The sequence below is a fragment of the Dermacentor albipictus genome, chromosome 1, assembly GCF_038994185.2.
Source record: "Dermacentor albipictus isolate Rhodes 1998 colony chromosome 1, USDA_Dalb.pri_finalv2, whole genome shotgun sequence".
Lineage (NCBI taxonomy): Eukaryota > Metazoa > Arthropoda > Arachnida > Ixodida > Ixodidae > Dermacentor > Dermacentor albipictus.
In genome coordinates, this window is record NC_091821.1 from 297,903,685 (window position 1) to 297,922,707 (window position 19,023).

The window sequence follows — 19,023 nt, forward strand, 5'->3', positions numbered from 1 at the left end:
TGCCCAACACATGGCCAATAGAGGTACGGAGGGGGCTGAGACGGCTGCCCTGTGTCTCCAATGCTCTTCATGCTATCCATCTCTGAAATGGAGAGTTGGCTGGCAGAATGTAGCCGAGGCTTCGACCTGTCTTACATGGAGGAAGGGACCTATCACAAACGCATTATGCCAGCTCTGTTGTACGCATATGACATTGTGGCACTGGCAGGTAGTGTCTCTGACCTACAAGCCATATTGGATGTCTGCTTGGAAGGGGACAAATTTCTCGGGCTACGCTTTGATGCACAGAAGTCAGGTGCAATGCGCTTTGGCGCAGATGAGAATCACGCAGGACCACTCCATCTGCAGGGAGACCCCGTTGAATGGGTCGACAGCTACAAGTACCTTGGAGTAAAGATAGCAGCCACGCAGAATTACCTGTTTAGATATGAACTCCGAGCAAAAGGTGCCACCCGCAGAACATTATTCCTGGGAAGTCGGGCTTTATGGTCTTGCAACAGATTTGAGACCATACGTACTTTCTGCAAGGCAGTGGCAGTGCCTGGGCTCACCTTCAGCAACTCCATCACCTGTACATCATCATCGACAAGACAAGCGCTCGAAACCAGGCAGCGTGAAGTGGGCTGTGCAGCTCTAGGCGCTCACAGGCTCATGCCTAGCAAAGCCAAAGTACTTGTGTATGGCATTGTGGTCTGGAGAACACTTGCCACCAGAGCAAGAGTGGTGGCCTTTTGCAAAGCGAATGGAGGATTTCTTGGTGATGGAAGGGTGTGTGCTACAGGGGAGCTGGGTGGTTTTGTCAGTATCACTAAGGGTGAAAGTGTTGGACTTTTTGCATAAGAGCCATCCTGGAGTTGAAAAAATGAAGTTGGTGGCCCGTAGTCGTGTGGTGGCTGGGCACTGATGAGGCCATAGCTATGAAGGTGGCAGGTGCACGTTCTGCCAGATGCATCAGAAAGCTCCCAGGGCAATACAGCAGGTGCCATGGCCGTTTCCAGAAAGAGCGTGGTCACATCTACACATTGATTTCGGTGGGCCGTTTCAAGGTGTGTACTTATTAGTAGTTGTGGATGCGTACTCTAAATGGGTGGAAGTGGTCCGAGTGGCATTACCGTCAGCAGAGGTGACAATTGCATACCTCCGCATCATCTTTGCTAGCCATAAATTACCAGACGTCACAGTGAGCAACAATGGACCTGCCTTTACAAGTGCTACCTACATGTAATTCTTGGCTCATAGTGGAGTGCGTCCTATCTTGACTCCATCGTACCATCCTGCATCAAACGGGGCCATTGACAGAGTCATACAAACTGTAAAGGACAAGCTCAAGACGCAGCATGGGGATATTGAGTGTAGAGCTGCTAGAATCTTGTTAGCATACAGAAGCACACCTCATGCCCTCACCAATCGTTCCCAGGCCGAACTATTGATGGGTCGATGCCTGAAGACAGCATTAGATTTGCTGAAGCCAGGTCCGATTCCAACAACTACAGCAGAAGGTGTGCAGTGATTGTGCAGCCAAAAGAGAACCAGTTCCCCAGGCTGGTGACACTGTCTGGGCAAGGAACCTCAGGTCAGGACCCAGATGGGTGCCTGCAGTTGTCAAATAGGCCACCAGTTCATCATCAACTGAAGTGCAGCTGGCAGATGGCACAGTGGGGAGCCGACATGCAGACCACCTGCGGTGCTACTTCGGAGGCACAGAAAAGTGGCCCACATCGTTAGGGGACAACGGCAACGAGCAGTAGGCACAAGTGCCTCGTAGGCCTTGTTGGGCGAAAAAGAAGCGACGACGCCAGTGCATTCCACTGCTCTAAGATGTGACGTGCAAACAAGTGTGCCACCCTGGCTGGCGCAACAGAGTGGCCATGGAAGTACCAGTCCTGCTGGCATTCCAGCTGCTCCCTAGACACCGCTGCTTCGGCGGCCGACCAGGGGCTGTATTCTGAAATGTTTGCCTTCCACGAGAGTTTCGCCGGCGTGATAGTCACGTTCAATAAATCAAGCGACTGCTTACCCGTGACGTCAGCGTTTACTACCAACATGCACTCTCGAATGCTTTACATCACAGGAGAGACTGTGCCGTGTGAGTGCAGAGCGGCTAGGGTGTGTTGTTTTCGAGTGCAGTGGCCGCAGTACGGGTTCTGTGCACTGACTGTGGTTGGCTACGGCCGCTTTAGATAAAATAAATTGCAAAAGGAAGTGTGAAATGTTTTATTTTGAATGAATCAACAAATATCGCCGCAGAACAACTCGTGTAAGACGCCACCAAAAAGACTACTATAAACTACCTCCTCTCATATCTACTACACTCCACCACCAACCGAATGCCAAAAGACGTGTTCGTCTATTCAATACATGTCGAGAGCACCCATCGACACCACGACATTAAAATCATGTAGGCTGGAACTACTAGATTGATTGATTGATTGAGTAACTTTTATTTTACAGTCCTGCAGAACGCGTATTAGCACGTCGCGGGCCGCTCCCACGTTGGGACTGACAGGCGTAGCCTGCCAGCCGCATCGTGGGCCTGTTGGACAGCCCAGCGTTGCTCAGCCAGGAGTGGGTTGCGGAGGGCTGCCTCCCACCTAGCTGAGCTGAGGTCAGGGCTTGCTATAGAGATGCATCCCCAGAGCATGTGCGAAAGTGTTGATCTATCCCCGCAAGCAGGGCACGCGTCATCAGTGTAAATCTCCGGATATATCGCATGTAACGTGAACAGGTTGGGATAGGTTTCTGTCTGCAACAGTCTGAATGTCAGTGCCTGAGGCCTAGTGAGCTTGGGGTGAGGAGGAGGGTATTGTTGCCGCAAGAGATAGAAGTGTTTAAGAAGTTCATTATAAGTGGCAGGCGCGTCCCTACCATGCATAACTCTCTCTTCGGCTGTTACAGCGCCAGCACGGTCAGTCAGTGCGCGCGCGGCAGCGTGGGCCGTCTCATTGAGGTTCGTGGGGACACCCGCCATGTGCCCAACGTGGGCTGGGAACCAAGTAAGCAAGTGATACTTGATTCTATCCGGACCTGCCTTACGAAGCAGCCCAAAAGCCTGTTCTGAGATCACTCCACACTGAAGTGCCCTAATGGCCAACCGTGAGTCACTCTAGATGGCAGTTTATTTTCCGGTTTTGTTAAAACAGCCAATCCGCGCTCGCCGTTGGCGGAGGCGTGGTCAAGGTGATAGTTTTGCAGAAGGCAAACATTTCAGAATACAGGCCCAGGGCATGCCAACCCCTGCAAAAGTATTCACTGTAGCTCAAACTTGGAACAGAAGGGGTGTTGTGTCGGAAATTAATGCCACCACTGAAGACCAGATGAACTCTCAGAGAGTGCACCATCACTGGCGGCTGGGGGGCTTGGCATGGGAGATGCAGCAGGGCGCAGCCATGTTGGCTCCCTGTATCATAGTTAATTATCATTTTACTGTCATTATAACAATTACCTCTAAAATGTTTCACATTAGGCCATGCGTTGGCATTGCTTTTAGCATAAATTCTAAGGGTAGCACCTCTTTTGAGGTCTCCATCTCTTAAAAAGTGCAGTCCAGTTAAGATCGTTCTGTACAGGAAAACTGTTGTCTAATGCACCGATCTATTTCATAGCCCAATTTTAAATGTAGATTTTTAAAATTGCAGATAAGTGCTTGAAAAGTTTTTCTAAGTGACATTTAACCCAACAAATTTTTTTGAGTATGAGACATGGATTATTTTTTAGTATATATATTGAGCAATTGAAGTAATGAAAACCCAGTGGCCCAATTTTTCTTAGTCACAACCATATGAATTCAAGGAAAGCATAGGAGAAATAACTGTTTTTTTAATTGAAATGTAGAAATCATAAGATAAACAAGCAGAAGTGAACAAAAAACAGACAACTTGCCACTGATGGGAACCAAACCTTTTCCAAAGCTGGGATACTATGTCATCGAAATGATGTTTGACATGCGAATGAGTGGTGGTGCTGGCTAACAACCGCAAGGCTAATCTTGTATGCATGCACAAATACCCCAGAAAGCAGATGGAAAAATGGCTGCCGTGGCTGGTAGAGCGTCACACACGTAATGCGAAAGATTTGGGTTCAGCTCCCAATGATGGCAAGTTATCATTTCGTACACGTTCATTTCCCGTTACCATAACATTTCTACGTTTGAGTGGAAAAAAGACAGAGTAAATTTTGTCTATGCTTTCTCTGGCTTCAATGTCTGTTGGCTTCTTCTGGTTGTAACCAGTATTTGTTTATTTGTTTATTTATTCATTTGTACCTCAAATACCCCATTTGGGTTTTTACATGAGGTGTGGACATATTTAGATTATATTTTTAATGAATGCCTTGAACGATGAATGACTGTAGTGGTGCAGTGCTTCAGCAGGTAAATGATTCCAGTCTTTCGCCATTTGAACGAAGAAAAAGCTAAGATGAGTGGTGGTGCGAGCTGGAGGAGGATAAACAGCCTTTGAATGGCTATGACGGCATGAAGTGCTATGTGTCGGTCTGGTGATGCAGCAAGTGATAAAATTTGTAAAAGAGGCACAGTCTTGCTGTTTTGCGGCGGTGCTCGAGGGTTGGAAGGTTCAGAGATGACTTAAGTTTAGTAACGCTAGTGTGGTAAGAGTAGTCAGAATGAATGAACCTTGCTGCACGATTCTGTATGGATTCCACTGCTGTTGCCAGGTTAGATTAGTGTTGGTCCCATACTGAGCATGCGTTGGGTCGAACGATTGTTAAATATGCGAGTAGTTTGACTGAGGGGGGAACAAGACGTACATATCATATTGACCGCAAATAAAGACGGGGACAGAGGGAGACACACATAAACAGCACGGGTGTGTCTCCCTCTGTCCCCGTCTTTATTTGTGGTCAATATGATATGTAGTAAATACCAACTAGGCCAAAGTGAAGTTCTTGTGGAACAAGACGTAGATTACGGTGCAGGTAGCATAGTACATGATTGGCATCATTGCTAATGCTGCAAATGTGCGAGGACCAACTGAGGTTATTGGACACGTTAATACCTAAGTACTTATCAGAAGTCACAGCACATATTTCAGAAACAGCGATAACGTAATTAGCTGAAATAAATGATTGGCGACGATGGAAAGTAGGTAGCATCATTTTTTTTACATTGAGGGACATTAACCAATTATTACACCAAGCCTCAATGACGTTAAGGTCATACTGGAGAGCACGAGAATCAGTGTCATTAGTAATAGGATGATATATTACACAATCATGAGCAAATAAACAAATTTTGGAAGATCAACCTCTCGGTAAGTCGTTAATGTATTTTAAGAAGAGTAGTGGCCCCAGGAGTGCCTTGTGGCACGCTGGAGATAACAGGTGATAAATTAGACGAGCATTGGTTAGTGTAAACGAACTGTTGATGGCTAGTCAGGAAATTGCTTATCCATTGGAGAACACAAGGGTTAAGATTAAGACGCGATAGTATTAGGAAGAGCCCTTCATGTCGAAAGCCTTTTCGAAATCTAGGAAGAGGGCATCTATTGGTATGTTTTGATAAAAATATGAGCTGATGTCATTAACAAAAAGAGTTAGTTGAGTCTCGCAGGACATGCCTTTCTGAAAATTATGTTGATTAGGATTAAAGAAATTAGCGGATGTTAGATAGTTTACAATATGAGAGTAAATTATATGCTCCATTAGTTTGGAACAAACACTGATGAGGGAAATTGGACAGTAATTGTGGCACGATGACGATGATCCTTTTTTTGGTAGTACTGGAATTATCTTACCTATTTTCCAGTCATGCGACACCACTCCAGATGAAAATGATTGCTGAAAGGTATGGCACAAAAATAGACTAGAGGTGTGTGCAGTGTTCTTAAGCATATTGTAATTGATTCCATCGATGCCGGCCGAGGAAGTTAATTTGAGAGATTCAATTAGCTTTCTGATACCATATGCCTCGATTGTTATGTCTGACATCATTGGGTTGTTGAGGTAAACACAGTCAGGGAGGTCAGTGTTAAATTCAGAAGTGAACACGGAAGAGAAGACAGAGTTTAGTACTTCAGATACTTTAGGGTCGGGAATACGGTTATTGTCGTTATCATGTAATAATAATGGTTTACGGTTATTTGGGCTAATGTATTTTCATGTGGAAGTACATAGTTTTTCGTTGGAAATATAGTAAAATGTATACAATTTACTTTTACATTTGAAATTGTTTTGGAACAGTTAGTTTGTTTGGCCATAGTGAAAGTGAGGCATGCTATGTGAGTGCCTGCAAGCAAATGCACTGGTTGTGCGACTCAAAAATTAAGCAAGTGAAAAACTTGTGGTAATTGTTTGTAGGAGCTCTGAATAATATGAAATCAGTTCTTGATTGTGCCACAAAAAGTGTCATGCATGCAGCAGTATAGTCCGTTTGCAAACTACAGTCACTTCCTGTCCAAGAACTGGGTGCACACATGAAGCATTCAGGAGGTGTTTCTAAGGTGCTCCTGTTGCATCTGTGTCATGGTTGCATGTTTGGTTGGCCTGGTCATCAAATGTACCCGCAGTGCTTGTTGTAGAATGAATTATTTAAATTTTATGTATTTTTCTGTCAGCAAAATTTTTTGATTAGGTTATGCACCATCTAGCCCAAATGAATGTTGTTCTGAATTTTGATTAGGTGCATGTAGGTGCCAGCAGCATTGGCAACGGAGAGCAATAATGATAGTCTGCTGTGAAAATTTCGACTGAAATGGAATTCAACTTTCGAAGTAAAATTTTTTATCTATGTGTTTAAGGTGACTGAAAAATTCTTGCAGTTTGTGGTGGGCCTCCTCAGTGAGTTGCAGTAAGGGAATATATGTTGTGCTTGTGAGAGCACTTGCTCAAGGTAGTCACTGCTACTATGAGGGTCTGGAAGAAGTCTCAGGTGGACATTGAGCATTCTACTCAGACACTTTAATCATTCACACAGAATAGATGTCTGCTGTGGTATGGCATGCAAGCTAGTATATTTCTGAGAATCTTGACACTAGCCTGAGTCAAATTTTTTGCGCTAAAAACTGTCTAGCAGAATAAGCTGGAGTGCTAGCAAATAAATTGTGGTGAGGTTGATCTGATGGTGCACATGATACGATGTTGACCAAGTGAATATTTGCCCGTTGTGTGTGATTTTCTGCAGAGCTGAGTGTTCGCTGTGAGGGGGATGGCATGGAGTCCCTGCCACCAGACATTCCAGTCCCTGTGAGGAGGCGCGAGCCAAAATTTGTGCCCTACGAGCCGTACAAGGCCGCGGTAACTCCCATGGTGCCTCCCAGGTAGGTGGTGTGTGAGGCTGGCACAGATGCTACTGCAGTGTGCACACCACCGTGCAGAACCCAGCTGGCTGCACTGGAGATCCCGTTCCCCTTGCACCATCCACTGGCAGGGGAGCCACCCCTGCTGGCAGTGGTACGCGAGGTGCCAGAGGGCACGCCACCGGCGCCTTCTGAGGCCCCCCTTGAGCAGCGGCTGTGCGAGGCACACCAGTGCAATCAGGACCTGCAGGAGCAGCTGCGTGTCCAGGTCGAGGTGCGTTACAGCCATGACATTTGCAGAGGATCCACCAGAAAGGCACATAGAACTGTTCACTTTCAAGTGCTTTAGCAGTGCAGCTTACATTAGACTGATCCATTCGAAACACTAGGAGGGCCTTCCCCTTTGAGCTGGCAGCACAACTGAGATCCAACAGAATTTGTATTACAGTATAGACTCGTGTAAGCGCCGCACTTTTTTTCTCAGTTTTAATGAGGTGCAGCTTTTACACAGGACCGAACCTTTTGGTCCAAATAGTGTCGGCGCAGCAGGCAACCACTGCACCTCCTGGATCCCCGAATGTACCATTGCATGCAGCTGTAACATGCAGCTCTCACCATCTAGTAGAGGCATGTGAAAGGGAACAGCACATGAAAATTTGCTGATGCATGTGTGCGGCATTGGGGTACAGAATGTGATTGCTTCACTAATGGATCTTTTTTTTTCAAGATTTTGAGCTGCCAAGTTGGGGGTGGGGCCCTTACCTGGGTGCGGCTCTTACATGAGTCTATATGGTACATGGCTTCTCCAATTGCTCTGGGAGCAACTGAACGATTAGCTCAAACATGCTTTCTCTGGCTGCAATGCTGAGAGGCGTCTGCATCGTTGCAAAGTGATTCGGAGCGTAGTAGGAATAAGCTGAATTTGCCATTAGACCGTGTTCACACTGCAGTGTCCCGCTTTGAGAAAAGCACCCCACCCATTGTGATTTGTGTAAAACTTGTGGCACATTCGGCTAGTCGTTTCTGAGCATTTTTGTGAAGCTTCAAAGGTCGTTTAACAGTGTAACTAAGCTTTATCATGTCAATAAGCATGTGCCTATAGCGTTAACAAATCCAGAATAATACTACTAAAGTGTTTTTTATCAATGATACAAGTTTTTGTATCAGTAATACAGGTTATTTGTAATTTTACTCTACCACCAGAGCACTTTGAAAGCAGTCTCAAAAGACGAGACGAATGGGCCATTAGCTCCCATTAATTCCAGACAGACCAAGCCAGACTGTGGTTTAGGGTGCCATCTGCATGTTCAAAATGACTGTCATACTGAATGGAACAAGCATTGGCATCATTTGAAACTTGTTGGGTTATCACGCTGAAAAATGAGGTAATGAATCCCGGCCACGGCGGCCGCATTTCGATGGAGGCGAAATTCGAAAACACCCGTGTACTCAGATTTAGGTGCACGTTACCGAACCCCAGGTGGTCGAAATTTTCGGAGTCCTCCACTATGGCGTGCCTCATAATCAGAAAGTGGTTTTGGCACATAAAACCCCATTAAAAGAAAAAAAAAGTTAATGAAGACGCCTGCTTTGCTGCAATCTCCAAGGCCATTACACTCGAACCCATTTATAGCAAAGTTGAAGTGCCGAGAAAATTCGGCTGGCAGCTGTGCTTGTTCACAAGGAAGGCTTGGTGGGTTAGTTGGTAAAGCATCTTAAAGGGTTAGCAGCGCACACAGACGGCAACAGAGAGAGAACATCAGGACACAGCGCTAAACTACAGCTGGTACTTTATTGGAAGAGGCAACACATATATAGGCTTAAACAGCCAATGGAAAGGCTAACAAAGCAAAACACACACAAAAAAGAAATCGGACTCTCATCATATTGACACATGTAAGTGTTCATCTTTTTTAGGTGACCGCTTTTCACCGTCTAACAAACGTTAGTGCTCAGCATAGAACGCGCCCGCATGTATCGGAAGTTTCTTGAATGTTATCGATGTTTCTACTCGTTGTCTGTTGTCACAGAAGCTTGGGTTATCTGATAGCATGTGCGACGAGAAGTGCATAGAATTTTCTGGAAGACATGCGGGCACCAGCGATTACTCTGGAACCTTCGATGACCCATGTATAAAAGCCGATGTGCTTGACCAGCAGATGAAATTTTCGATGGTCGCCAACTGTGTTCGCCGCTATCGTTGTGCTTTGAGTGTAACTTGCTTTTGTGGGCACAGGTTCGCCCAATAAGAAGTTAGTCAAGCTATTGACAGTTTTGCTGCTGTGTTTCTTGAGTGTCACTACCACGTGACATCTGGTGGAGGTGCTAGCGTATTCATGTACCGAATGCCTCCGCAAAGCCGGGATCCAAGCCAGAACCACGAACACAACTTGAACGTCGCCAAGGACCAGCGAGCTAGCCGCAGGCTGCAAGAACTACCCCCGGAGCAAGGACATTTGCCTGATGTGACCAGGAAAATCGTTGCCAAGTCAACAACCACAATGGCAGCACCAGCATGCCCCATTGCGCTTCAACAACCAAGGGAGTTGCCCATCTTCGATGGAGCTTTGTCGTATGATCCCGAAACCTGGCTTGAGACTTTCGAAAGGTTCTCAGTCTTCAACAACTGGACCTCTGAGGATAACCAGCGCCACGTGCACTTCTGCTTGAAAGATGCCGCGAGGACATGGTTCAAGAGCCAGGAGTCCACCCTCACAATGTGGGTGTTCCGCAGTAACTTTCCGAGGACTTTAACGAGCATTGTCTGAAAAGAAAGGGCTATAGTTCTGCTAGAAGCCCAAGGGAAACTACCCTATGAGACCATCGGGGCCATTGTACACGAAGAACTGCGCAAGATGTTACAGTACCTTCTTCACTACTTCAGGTGTCTTCGGTCATTGACATGGTCAAGGACGATCTTCACCCGACAGTCACTGGGCATTTCCGAAGTGCAACCCGAATCGCTGCTTCCTGTGCCGGAAGCGATGACCTACGCCTCCATCGCTCGCCTCCATCGCTTTGTGCCCATGACAGGACCCTGTAATACCGCAATTCCGTCGTCGGCCGCTGCCAGCACCAGCTCGCCCATCTGCCGCTATGCACCACTACCCAAGGAAGACAGATGTATGGCGCACCCTCTACCACTGCCTGCTGTGCCATCACTGTGGAGAAGTCGGCCACGTCTACCGCCGATGCCCATACAGTGACTTGGGACTGCGAGGGTTCGTTGTCAATACGTCACGCCCACAGCAAGGTGAACGGCTTCGCAATATCCCTAACTACCTAGCTGCCACTCAGTGGAGCCCATGACAACTGTCCCGTTCGCCTTCACCCGGCCATTACCTGTCCCTGCAACACCAACTATACACTGGCCCAGCCTGGGGCCGGTCTGCAAGCCGATACCCGGAAAACTAAAAGCAGCAACCAATGGAGGTGCTGTTGGTGTTTGACGAACTGAAGAAGATCCTCTGCCACTGCCAAAGATGCTAGAAAACCTGTTTCGACGACATATCAGTGAGACGCCGCCTTCCCGACAAAGTCTGGAAGCAAAGAATACGCCGATGAAAGGTGACCTGATGACGACATGTTTCAACTTTGGGTCATCGCAACGCAGTCGTGATCCGACGGCAAGACGTAACTGCAGTGCAAGACAAAAAAGCTGGGCGCATTCCAAGATCATGTAATGGGAGCACAGTTCTTATTTCCTTGGAGTAGATCAGTAAGTGGATAAATCAGGTGAGCACAGCGGGGGATGAAAGGCCGATAAAAATTTACCAATCCCAGGAACTCATGTAGTTTACGTACGGAAGTGGGCTGAAGAAAGTTGCGAGTAACTTGCACTTTGTTAGGGAGCGGCCGAATGCCATGGCGGGCCACGTGGTGTCCAAGAAATAGAAGATTAGGCACGCCGAACATACACTGACTTTGTTGCTTTGTTGACTTTGTTGACAATTAGCCCGTAGTCGGCAAGGCGTTGGAAAAGTAGCCGAACATGTGAAAGGTGATCCTCTGCATCATGGCTGAAGATGAAGAGGTCACCGATGTTGGCAAAGTAGAAGGGAAGACATTGGGTGACTGTGTTCGTCACACGCTGGAAGGTGTGAGGAGCATTGCAGAGACTAAAGCGCAGGCCCAGGTATTCAATGAGGCCAAAGGGGTCATGACGGCAGTCTTGGGAACTCTGTTTCAAAAGATGGTTTCTCCATGTAGTGGTGCTGAAAAATCGCAATGTTAGGCAGGGGGTAGCGATCGGGATAGTAGCGTTGTTCAAGGCGCAGTAGTCTTACTAGGGCCGCCAGTCACCTGGGGACTTGGACACTATGGGCATAGGAGATGTTGCAGGACTTGATGATGACGCTTGAGCGTATGGTTGAATTCGGCTCTGGCAATCTTGAGTTAATTGGGTGTGTTGCGTCGTGAAAGACTCTGCACAGGTGGCCCTGTGGGGATAATATGGTGGGAAACATCGTGCTTGACAGGCCGCATGAAATTGGACGGGTGAAGCAAGTGTGGAAACTCGTCAAATAAGTGCTCATAGACCGATAGAGGTGCCTGACGCCGGTTGTGCTGACGCCGGCTGTTGATGCTATACCTTGCACCGTTAGGTGTGCCGTAGCATCGACAAAATGCTTGTGGGCCACGTCCACAAGCGTCGAGAACCTGCTACGAGAATCCATCGGAAAAGACGGCAGAGTCCGATGTTTAGTGTGAGGCCGCGTTTAATGTAAGCCATAATTTAGGTCTTGTTGACGGCTTGCAGCATAACTGCAGATCGGCGATTCTTCGGGAATGCCGGCGTGGGCGGAACAAGGCTAACATCGGCTCCCGTGTCTGCTAGAAAACTGAGTCGAAAGCAAAAAAAAAAAAAAGGCTGAAGGCTTAGCTTGGTTAAGCATGAAAGATTGCGTAAGCAATAGCCTTGGCTGCGCCTTGGTTCGGCTGATGGTGTGGACATGGTTGCCCTTTATTAAACTTATGGCTATACATCATCCGACATAGCGCAAGGCAGCACGCCGACCACTGCGAGGAGCCGAGCTGTAGCCCCATTTATCCTCCTAGCGTGACGTCACACCAGCGAGCGCCCTCTCTCGGTAGCGGTGTGCAAGGCTTCGGCTCCACCATCGATGCCGCGAGCTGGGGCCCCGTCTTTCGGTCTGGCGTGACGTCACACCAGCGAGCGCCCTCTCTCGGTAGCACCGCAGCAGCGGCGTGCAAGGCTTCGCCTCCACCATCGATGCCGCGAGCTGGGGCCCCGTCTCTCGGTCTGGCGTGACGTCACACGGTCACGTGACGCGCAGCTGTGTAAGGAGGCGCCACGACCACCGATGGGCCGAAAGTGCGAGCAGTATTGCTTTCGCAAAAAAAACAACCGACCTCGATGGGCTCCTTGACGGCCACGCAGTCACCACCTTAGTGGACACAGGATACGGCTACACCGTCATGAGTGGACCCATTGTCGTCCAGTTGAAAAAAGTTAAGACTGCATGGCAAGGCCTTCAGATTCAGACCGCTGGAGGACACCTAATAACGCCGACTTGAATGTGCACGGCAAGGATCAGCGTTCGTGACCAGACTTACCCTGTAACCTTTGTTATCCTCCAACAGTGTGCATGAGAGGTCATTCTCAGCATGGACTTCCTGAACCAACACGGAGCAATCATTGATCTGAAGTCAGAGTTGATAACACTGTTGAAAGCAGGGTGTCTACCAACCGGGAAAACTGGGAAAACCGGGAATTCTCAGGGATTTTGAGTAGTCTGGAAAAAGTCAGGGAGAACTCAGGGAATTTGGGCCTCTATCAGGGAAAATGAGCGGCAATATTATTGAAAGGGTCGAAAGTCGTGGTAATGCTGGCTCGAGTAGCAGACAGGAATCGTACATTTCAAGACAGAAATGACTCGTCTTTGACGCCTTGTCGTTGGCAGGAGGAGTTGCCAGTGTACAGTCAACGAGCGACTTTCCGGATTCCCGATAATTTGGACGGCTTCGCGGCGCCACCTCGTACCCCATAGTGTCAACGTATCAGAATGTGTGAAATTTCCGACACAAGAACTCCTTGCCGTCCGATTTTCTGGACGTTTTGCCACGACCGCAGCTCCAAAACTGCATTAATCAAAGCACCACTGCTGCCGTTTTGATTACTTCGCCGCCTCGAACCGGCACTCTCGCAGGCAGATCCTCTGGCACCCGTTGCCACCACTGCGGCAACGCTAGGCCTAGCTGCTTCGACGTTCGCTATGAAGCTTCTTGCCATTGGGTGCCGAACTTTTTATTGAAATAATTCGCTGCTGTCAGCAATGGCACGGACTCCACCTTTGTGGTCCTCGCGATTGGCTTAAAAACTTGGAAAACACGGTGCGTTGCATAATGCCGGTTCGTGAAAGTCAGCTTCGCCTCTGTACAGAAATGTTACTCGGTAAAGCTTATGGAAAAGTATTGCAGTAAAGCATAACAAGCGTGGTGGGAAGGGGCTATTGCCACGGAATACAGTATGTATATCTTAATTATGCACGCGGGCACCCGGCATTTCCTGTCACAGTACGAGCACAGGTATGCCTAATATGTGTACCGACAGGCCTTCAGAGCGTTTTCGAACGTGCCTGTGGCGGTTTGAGCCCCTAAGGGCAGTAAATGACACGCATTTATTTTTTTCCAACTGGCCGATTTTTCGGACGTTTTCGCGGCCCCTAGAGAGCTCGAAAAATCAGTCGTGGACTGTGCAACTGATCAAGATGCTTCAAATGGTCCTTGGGGCGAACGAGTGGCGGAAGGCGGACAAGAACAGAAGTGACCTATGCATTGAGGAATAAACGAGAAAGGAAGCTTGTTGCCGCCGTTTTGAAAGAGCTTGAGCTCAAAAAGTGAAGTTTTGGCTGATGCCGAGATGCAGGTGTCCCTCATCCAAACCAAAATACACTCTTTGAAGCAGTGCAACACAACACTCGGGCGTCGTGCGCGGACTGAGAGTATGTCAGGACTGTTGAGGTTGACTTACGAGCTGTTGAGAGAGAATCTCAATTGTGACAGAGTTCAGGTCTCATCCCACTGAGGTTGCTATCAGTTGATAGAAATAGCTCATATTAGAAAATATTTGCCTTTGTATGCATCTCCTTTTTATTCGTATTTGATAATGTCCGACCCTATTTGCAATTGTTTTCGAAGACCCTTTATTTGCTGTGCATTTTACTAACCCCTGCCTTCTATTCTCTTTTTGAATAACATAAACACTGCTCCTTAGTATTCAAATTGGATTAAGTAGCTTTTTTTTTTCATGTGCTTACTAGAGAGTGACAGCATCAGGCGATATGGTTTCAGCCCGTGTTGATATAAAACATAGTTCTGCATCACTCAGGGAAATTTGCAATGGCACTCAGGGAAAACCTGGAAAACTCGGGGAATTTGGAAATGTCAACTTGGTAGACACCCTGTGAAAGATCAAGAGACACCACCGGACAGCTCTTGTAGTCACCAGCCTTGAATGTGCTCAAAGATCAAGTGAGCATCCCGCCTCGTTCCAGCATTGGCATTCCTGCCGGCATCGAAACACCCGTAGGTGTAGAAGGCGTCACCGAGGGTGATAAGCGTCTACTGCTCGATCATGAAATTTGCGTCTCAAGAGAGATTGCTAGACTGAATGGAGGGAAAGTGAAAGGGATGCTGACCAACTTCAGCCAGGAGTTCAAGCACGTCAAGAAGTACACGATGATCGCATATATCGAGGAAATGGTAAATACCAGCTATGCATTTGTCCTCTTGGATTCTGCCGCATCTACCCTGATGACCATTGTACCCGAAGCAGAATTCGGCATAAATCCTAGTCTTCCCATGGGCAAGCAGGAATAGACTGCTTTTCGACATCATCAAAGATTCGACAAACACAATTTGCAAAGCATTGCATAATAATCGAAGAGTATGCTCAACCACTCTACCAGAGCCCTTACCAAGTTTCAACTTACCAAGCCATAAGACAACAAGTAGTTGAAATGCTGCACGACAACATCACCCAGCCGCCAAAAAGCCTGTGGGCAAATTCTCCTGTTGTCTTGGTGAAGAAAAAGGACAGAACTCTACGTTTCTGTGTTGATTATCGTCGACTGAACAAGATCACTAAGAAGGACGTATACCCCTCCCATGAATAGACGACACATTGGATCGGCTCTACAACACTTACTACTACTTGTTGATGGATCTAAAGTCTGGCTACTGGAAAATAGAAATTGACGAGAGAGATAACGAAAAGACCGCCTTCATCACGCCAGACGGCCTGTATGAGTTCAAGGTCATGCCATTTGGACTGTGCTCGGCACCTGCAACGTTTGAGTGTGTGATGGACACGGTTTTAGCAGGATTGAAGTGGCAGACCCGTCTTGTTGTCTTGGATGACGTCGTCGTCTTCGCTGGAAATTTCGACGATCACCTCAGGCGCCTTACGACAGTACTGGAGGCCATCAAGTTATCAGGGCTTACTCTCAAGCCAGAAAAGTGCCATTTCGCTAATGATAAGCTTCTGTTCCTAGGCCACATCATCAGCAAATCTGGAGTCCGCCCCAACCCGAAGAAGACATCTGTCATTGCAGCCCATCGACAAGAAGGCAGTGTGTAGATTCCTTAGCATGTGTTCCTACCACAGGTGCTTTGTCAAGGACTTTTCACGCATTGCCAAGCCACTTACACGTCTAAATGTGATGTCTAGTTCAAGTGGGAAACGCCGCAGGCCGACGCATTTTAAGAACTCAAACAACGTATGCAGTCACCACCGGTACTTACACACTTTGACAAGGACGCCGATACAGAAATCCTCACTAACGCCAGTAGCCTAGGCCTCGGTGCCGCCCTAGTCCAGAGGAAAGATGGACTTGAACGGGTGATAGCTTGTGATAGCCAGTCGCCGTCAAAAGTGGAAGGCAATTGTTCTACGACCGAGAAGGAATGCCTCGCCATCATTTGGGCTACAGCGAAATTGCGCCCTTACCTACATGGCAGGCCATTCAAAGTCATCAGCAACCATCACGTGTTGGGTTAGCCAAGGAATTTCAAGGACCCTTCAGGATGCCTGGCGCAGTGGAGCCTCAGACTGTAAGATTATGACATCACTGTAATCTGCAAGCCCGGACAAAAACACTCTGATGCCGACTGCCTATCAAGCGCCCCCATTGACTCGCTGCCACAAGACAACAAGGATGACGACGCCTTCCTTGGAATACTGTATTTACACGATTGTAAGTCGACCCCCCCCTCATATCACATGTGACAGAAAAAAAGAAAAAAAGAGCAGACCCGCAGGTGCAATCCATAATGAAAATTTATTAGTAGCTGGAATGGTCACTCGACTACTCATCCTCACTAGTGCTGCCATCGTCATTGCTGCTACGGTGCCACAGCACATCATCGTCCAGTGAAATTGACATTTTCTTGCATACATAAGTGCATTTGCATGCATACATAAGTCCACCCTGAAAGCACCCAACCACACAGAGCTGTCAGGGAGGTTCTTTTTACATGTCCGGTTGGCGTAAGTTTGCGGTACTCTGCTGCCAGCCACTCGTACTCTCGGCGGAGCAAGTCCTTAAAAGGCAAAGATTCAGGCTTGTCTCATGACCATGTCGCACGTCACTGGCAGGGATTGATCATGTATTTCGGCGACATACGCCGCATGTTTGGCCTTCAGCTCCGGAAAACGTCCCGACATCGGCTTGCGGAAACCTTTTCGCTTGCCGTCACAGGTGAAAATTTTGCTTCGCTGCCGTAGCCATTCTCACACCACCCATTAAGAAACATCAAACTTGCGGCCTGCTGCGCAAGTTTGTTTCTTCAGTGTAAAGGATGGCAGCCCCCTTCAACACTGCCGTGAACGAGAGCCGACTGTTTAGTGGACTCGGGGTACTCGTGACGACCGAGGAAGCACGGAAGTAGCACATGGCCGGCAGTCAAATCGAATGCATGAAACTAAATAGCTACAGGGAAAGATAAGCATGCGAGCGGTGTCTGCTCTTCCATGAACTATCGATACTTCCCGCAAGCACCGCTGTTCTGAGGGTGCCGCTGCAAATGGAACAGTGGCACTTCCATGAACTATCGACACTCCCCCATGGGAGCTGTGTGCACTGTAAAACTCTCTAAAATGAAAAACCCTTCCGAAAAGCGAGCAGATGTGCGGGATAGCGGAAAGCTACGGGTGGGGCCGTAGAGCAAACATAAAATTGTAACTACGTTGTAGCTCCTCTGATATCCCGTTGGTCTTGCTTTTTTTGCGGTGCCATGTTTTGGTTTCGATTGTAAGTCGACCCCCGAACTTGAGATTTTCAAATTTAAAAACATAGGTAGACTTATCATCGTGTAAATACGGTAATAAGCTTGGAAGATTTCACTGAACAACAATGAGCAGACTCGGAGCTAAAAGCCTGGTCAAGTATTTGGAAGGGAACACCGATGTTGTCCCTAGGCCGTTTAAGCGAGGATTGTCTTCGTTTTTGCTTCAAAACAACCTGTAAAAAAGAACTTCGCACCACTCCATGCCAGCTACCTCCTTGTTGTTCCCTCAGCACTGCGTCCAGAAGTACTGCACGCCCTACATGACAATCCGGCCACTGGGCACTTCAGATTCTCCTGGCCGCTATCGAGGATACAGGAAAGGTATTACTGGCTGCGCCTGACCGCCGACGTCACCCGTCACATCAAGACATGTTGAGACTGCCAGCGACTCAAGACACCACCGACAAAGCCGGCAGGATTACTACAGCCGACCGAGCCTCCTTGCAGGCCATTTCAGCGGATCGGGATGGATTTCCTGGGGCCCTTTCCGACATTTACATCTGGAAACAAGTGGTTTGTCATGGCAACAGACTACCTTACCTGCTACGCCAAACGAAAGCTCTGCCTAAAGGTAGTGCGGCCATAGTAGCCAAATTTATCATCAAGAGCATCCTGCTGCAACATGGTACGTCAGAAGTCCTCATTACTGACAAAGGAACGGCTTTTACTCCGGTGCTTTCTCAAGCCATCCTGCAGTACAGCCATACAAGTCACCGCAGGACCACTGCCTACCACCCGCATACGAATGACCTAACGGAATGACTGAACAAGTTGCTCACCAACATGTTAGCGATGTACGTCGACATCGAACACAAGACATGGGACACCGTGCTGCCGCACGTCACCGACAAAGAAAATGTGGACGTCACTGCCTATCTCCAACGCGGAAAAGAAGGACGACAGCTCGCCTGCCTGGACATCAAGAACCAGCAAGGGAGCGACAGCTGACACTACAATCATCAACGGCGCTACGTGGAATAGCAGCCTGGCAGCAGTGTTTGGGTTTGGACCTCGAGAGAGTAAATTACATGTTCCTTGCAATTGCAGGAAAAGGCATATCGGCCAGTTGGGTAGGTGTGTGAACGACAGGCTCAGGGAGCACAAGAATCTGGTTGGAAAGACTTTTCATACTGGGCCACCTGTCATTACTACACTGTATAAATTGTACTTGTAATCAGATCTACGGGGAGTGTACAGGGATTAAGAAAGAGAAGGACAAGCAGACACGTGAAGTGGTCGAAGCATATGAAATCCATTGTGATGAACAGAATTGTGTAAGCACACCTGCAGTGACACTCCCAAAAAAGGAAATTGAATATCTGGATGATGCTTTGGTAAAGGGCAGAGGGCGATATGATGGGAGTCCGATTTCTTTTTTTTTTCTTTTTTATGTTTGGCTTTGTTAGCCTTCTCATTGGCTGTTTCAGCCTATATATGTGTTGCTTCTTCCAATAAGGTACTA

General features: G+C 47.8%; 1 protein-coding gene across 3 annotated transcripts in view; it reads left to right on the top strand.

Moving 5' to 3' along the window:
* LOC139054469 (golgin-45) overlaps positions 1-19,023 on the top strand; it is a 117,760-nt gene that overhangs the window by 5,224 nt on the left and 93,513 nt on the right. The window contains exons 2-4 of one of the 3 annotated variants that reach the window (XM_070531466.1): positions 2,896-2,993; positions 7,136-7,271; positions 7,329-7,524. In XM_070531466.1, coding sequence (XP_070387567.1) covers positions 2,896-2,993; positions 7,136-7,271; positions 7,329-7,524 — 430 coding nt within the window. Of the gene's footprint in view, positions 1-2,895; positions 3,094-7,135; positions 7,272-7,328; positions 7,525-19,023 lie in introns of those variants that run through there. The other 2 variants (XM_070531468.1, XM_070531467.1) reach the window with 2 other exon arrangements.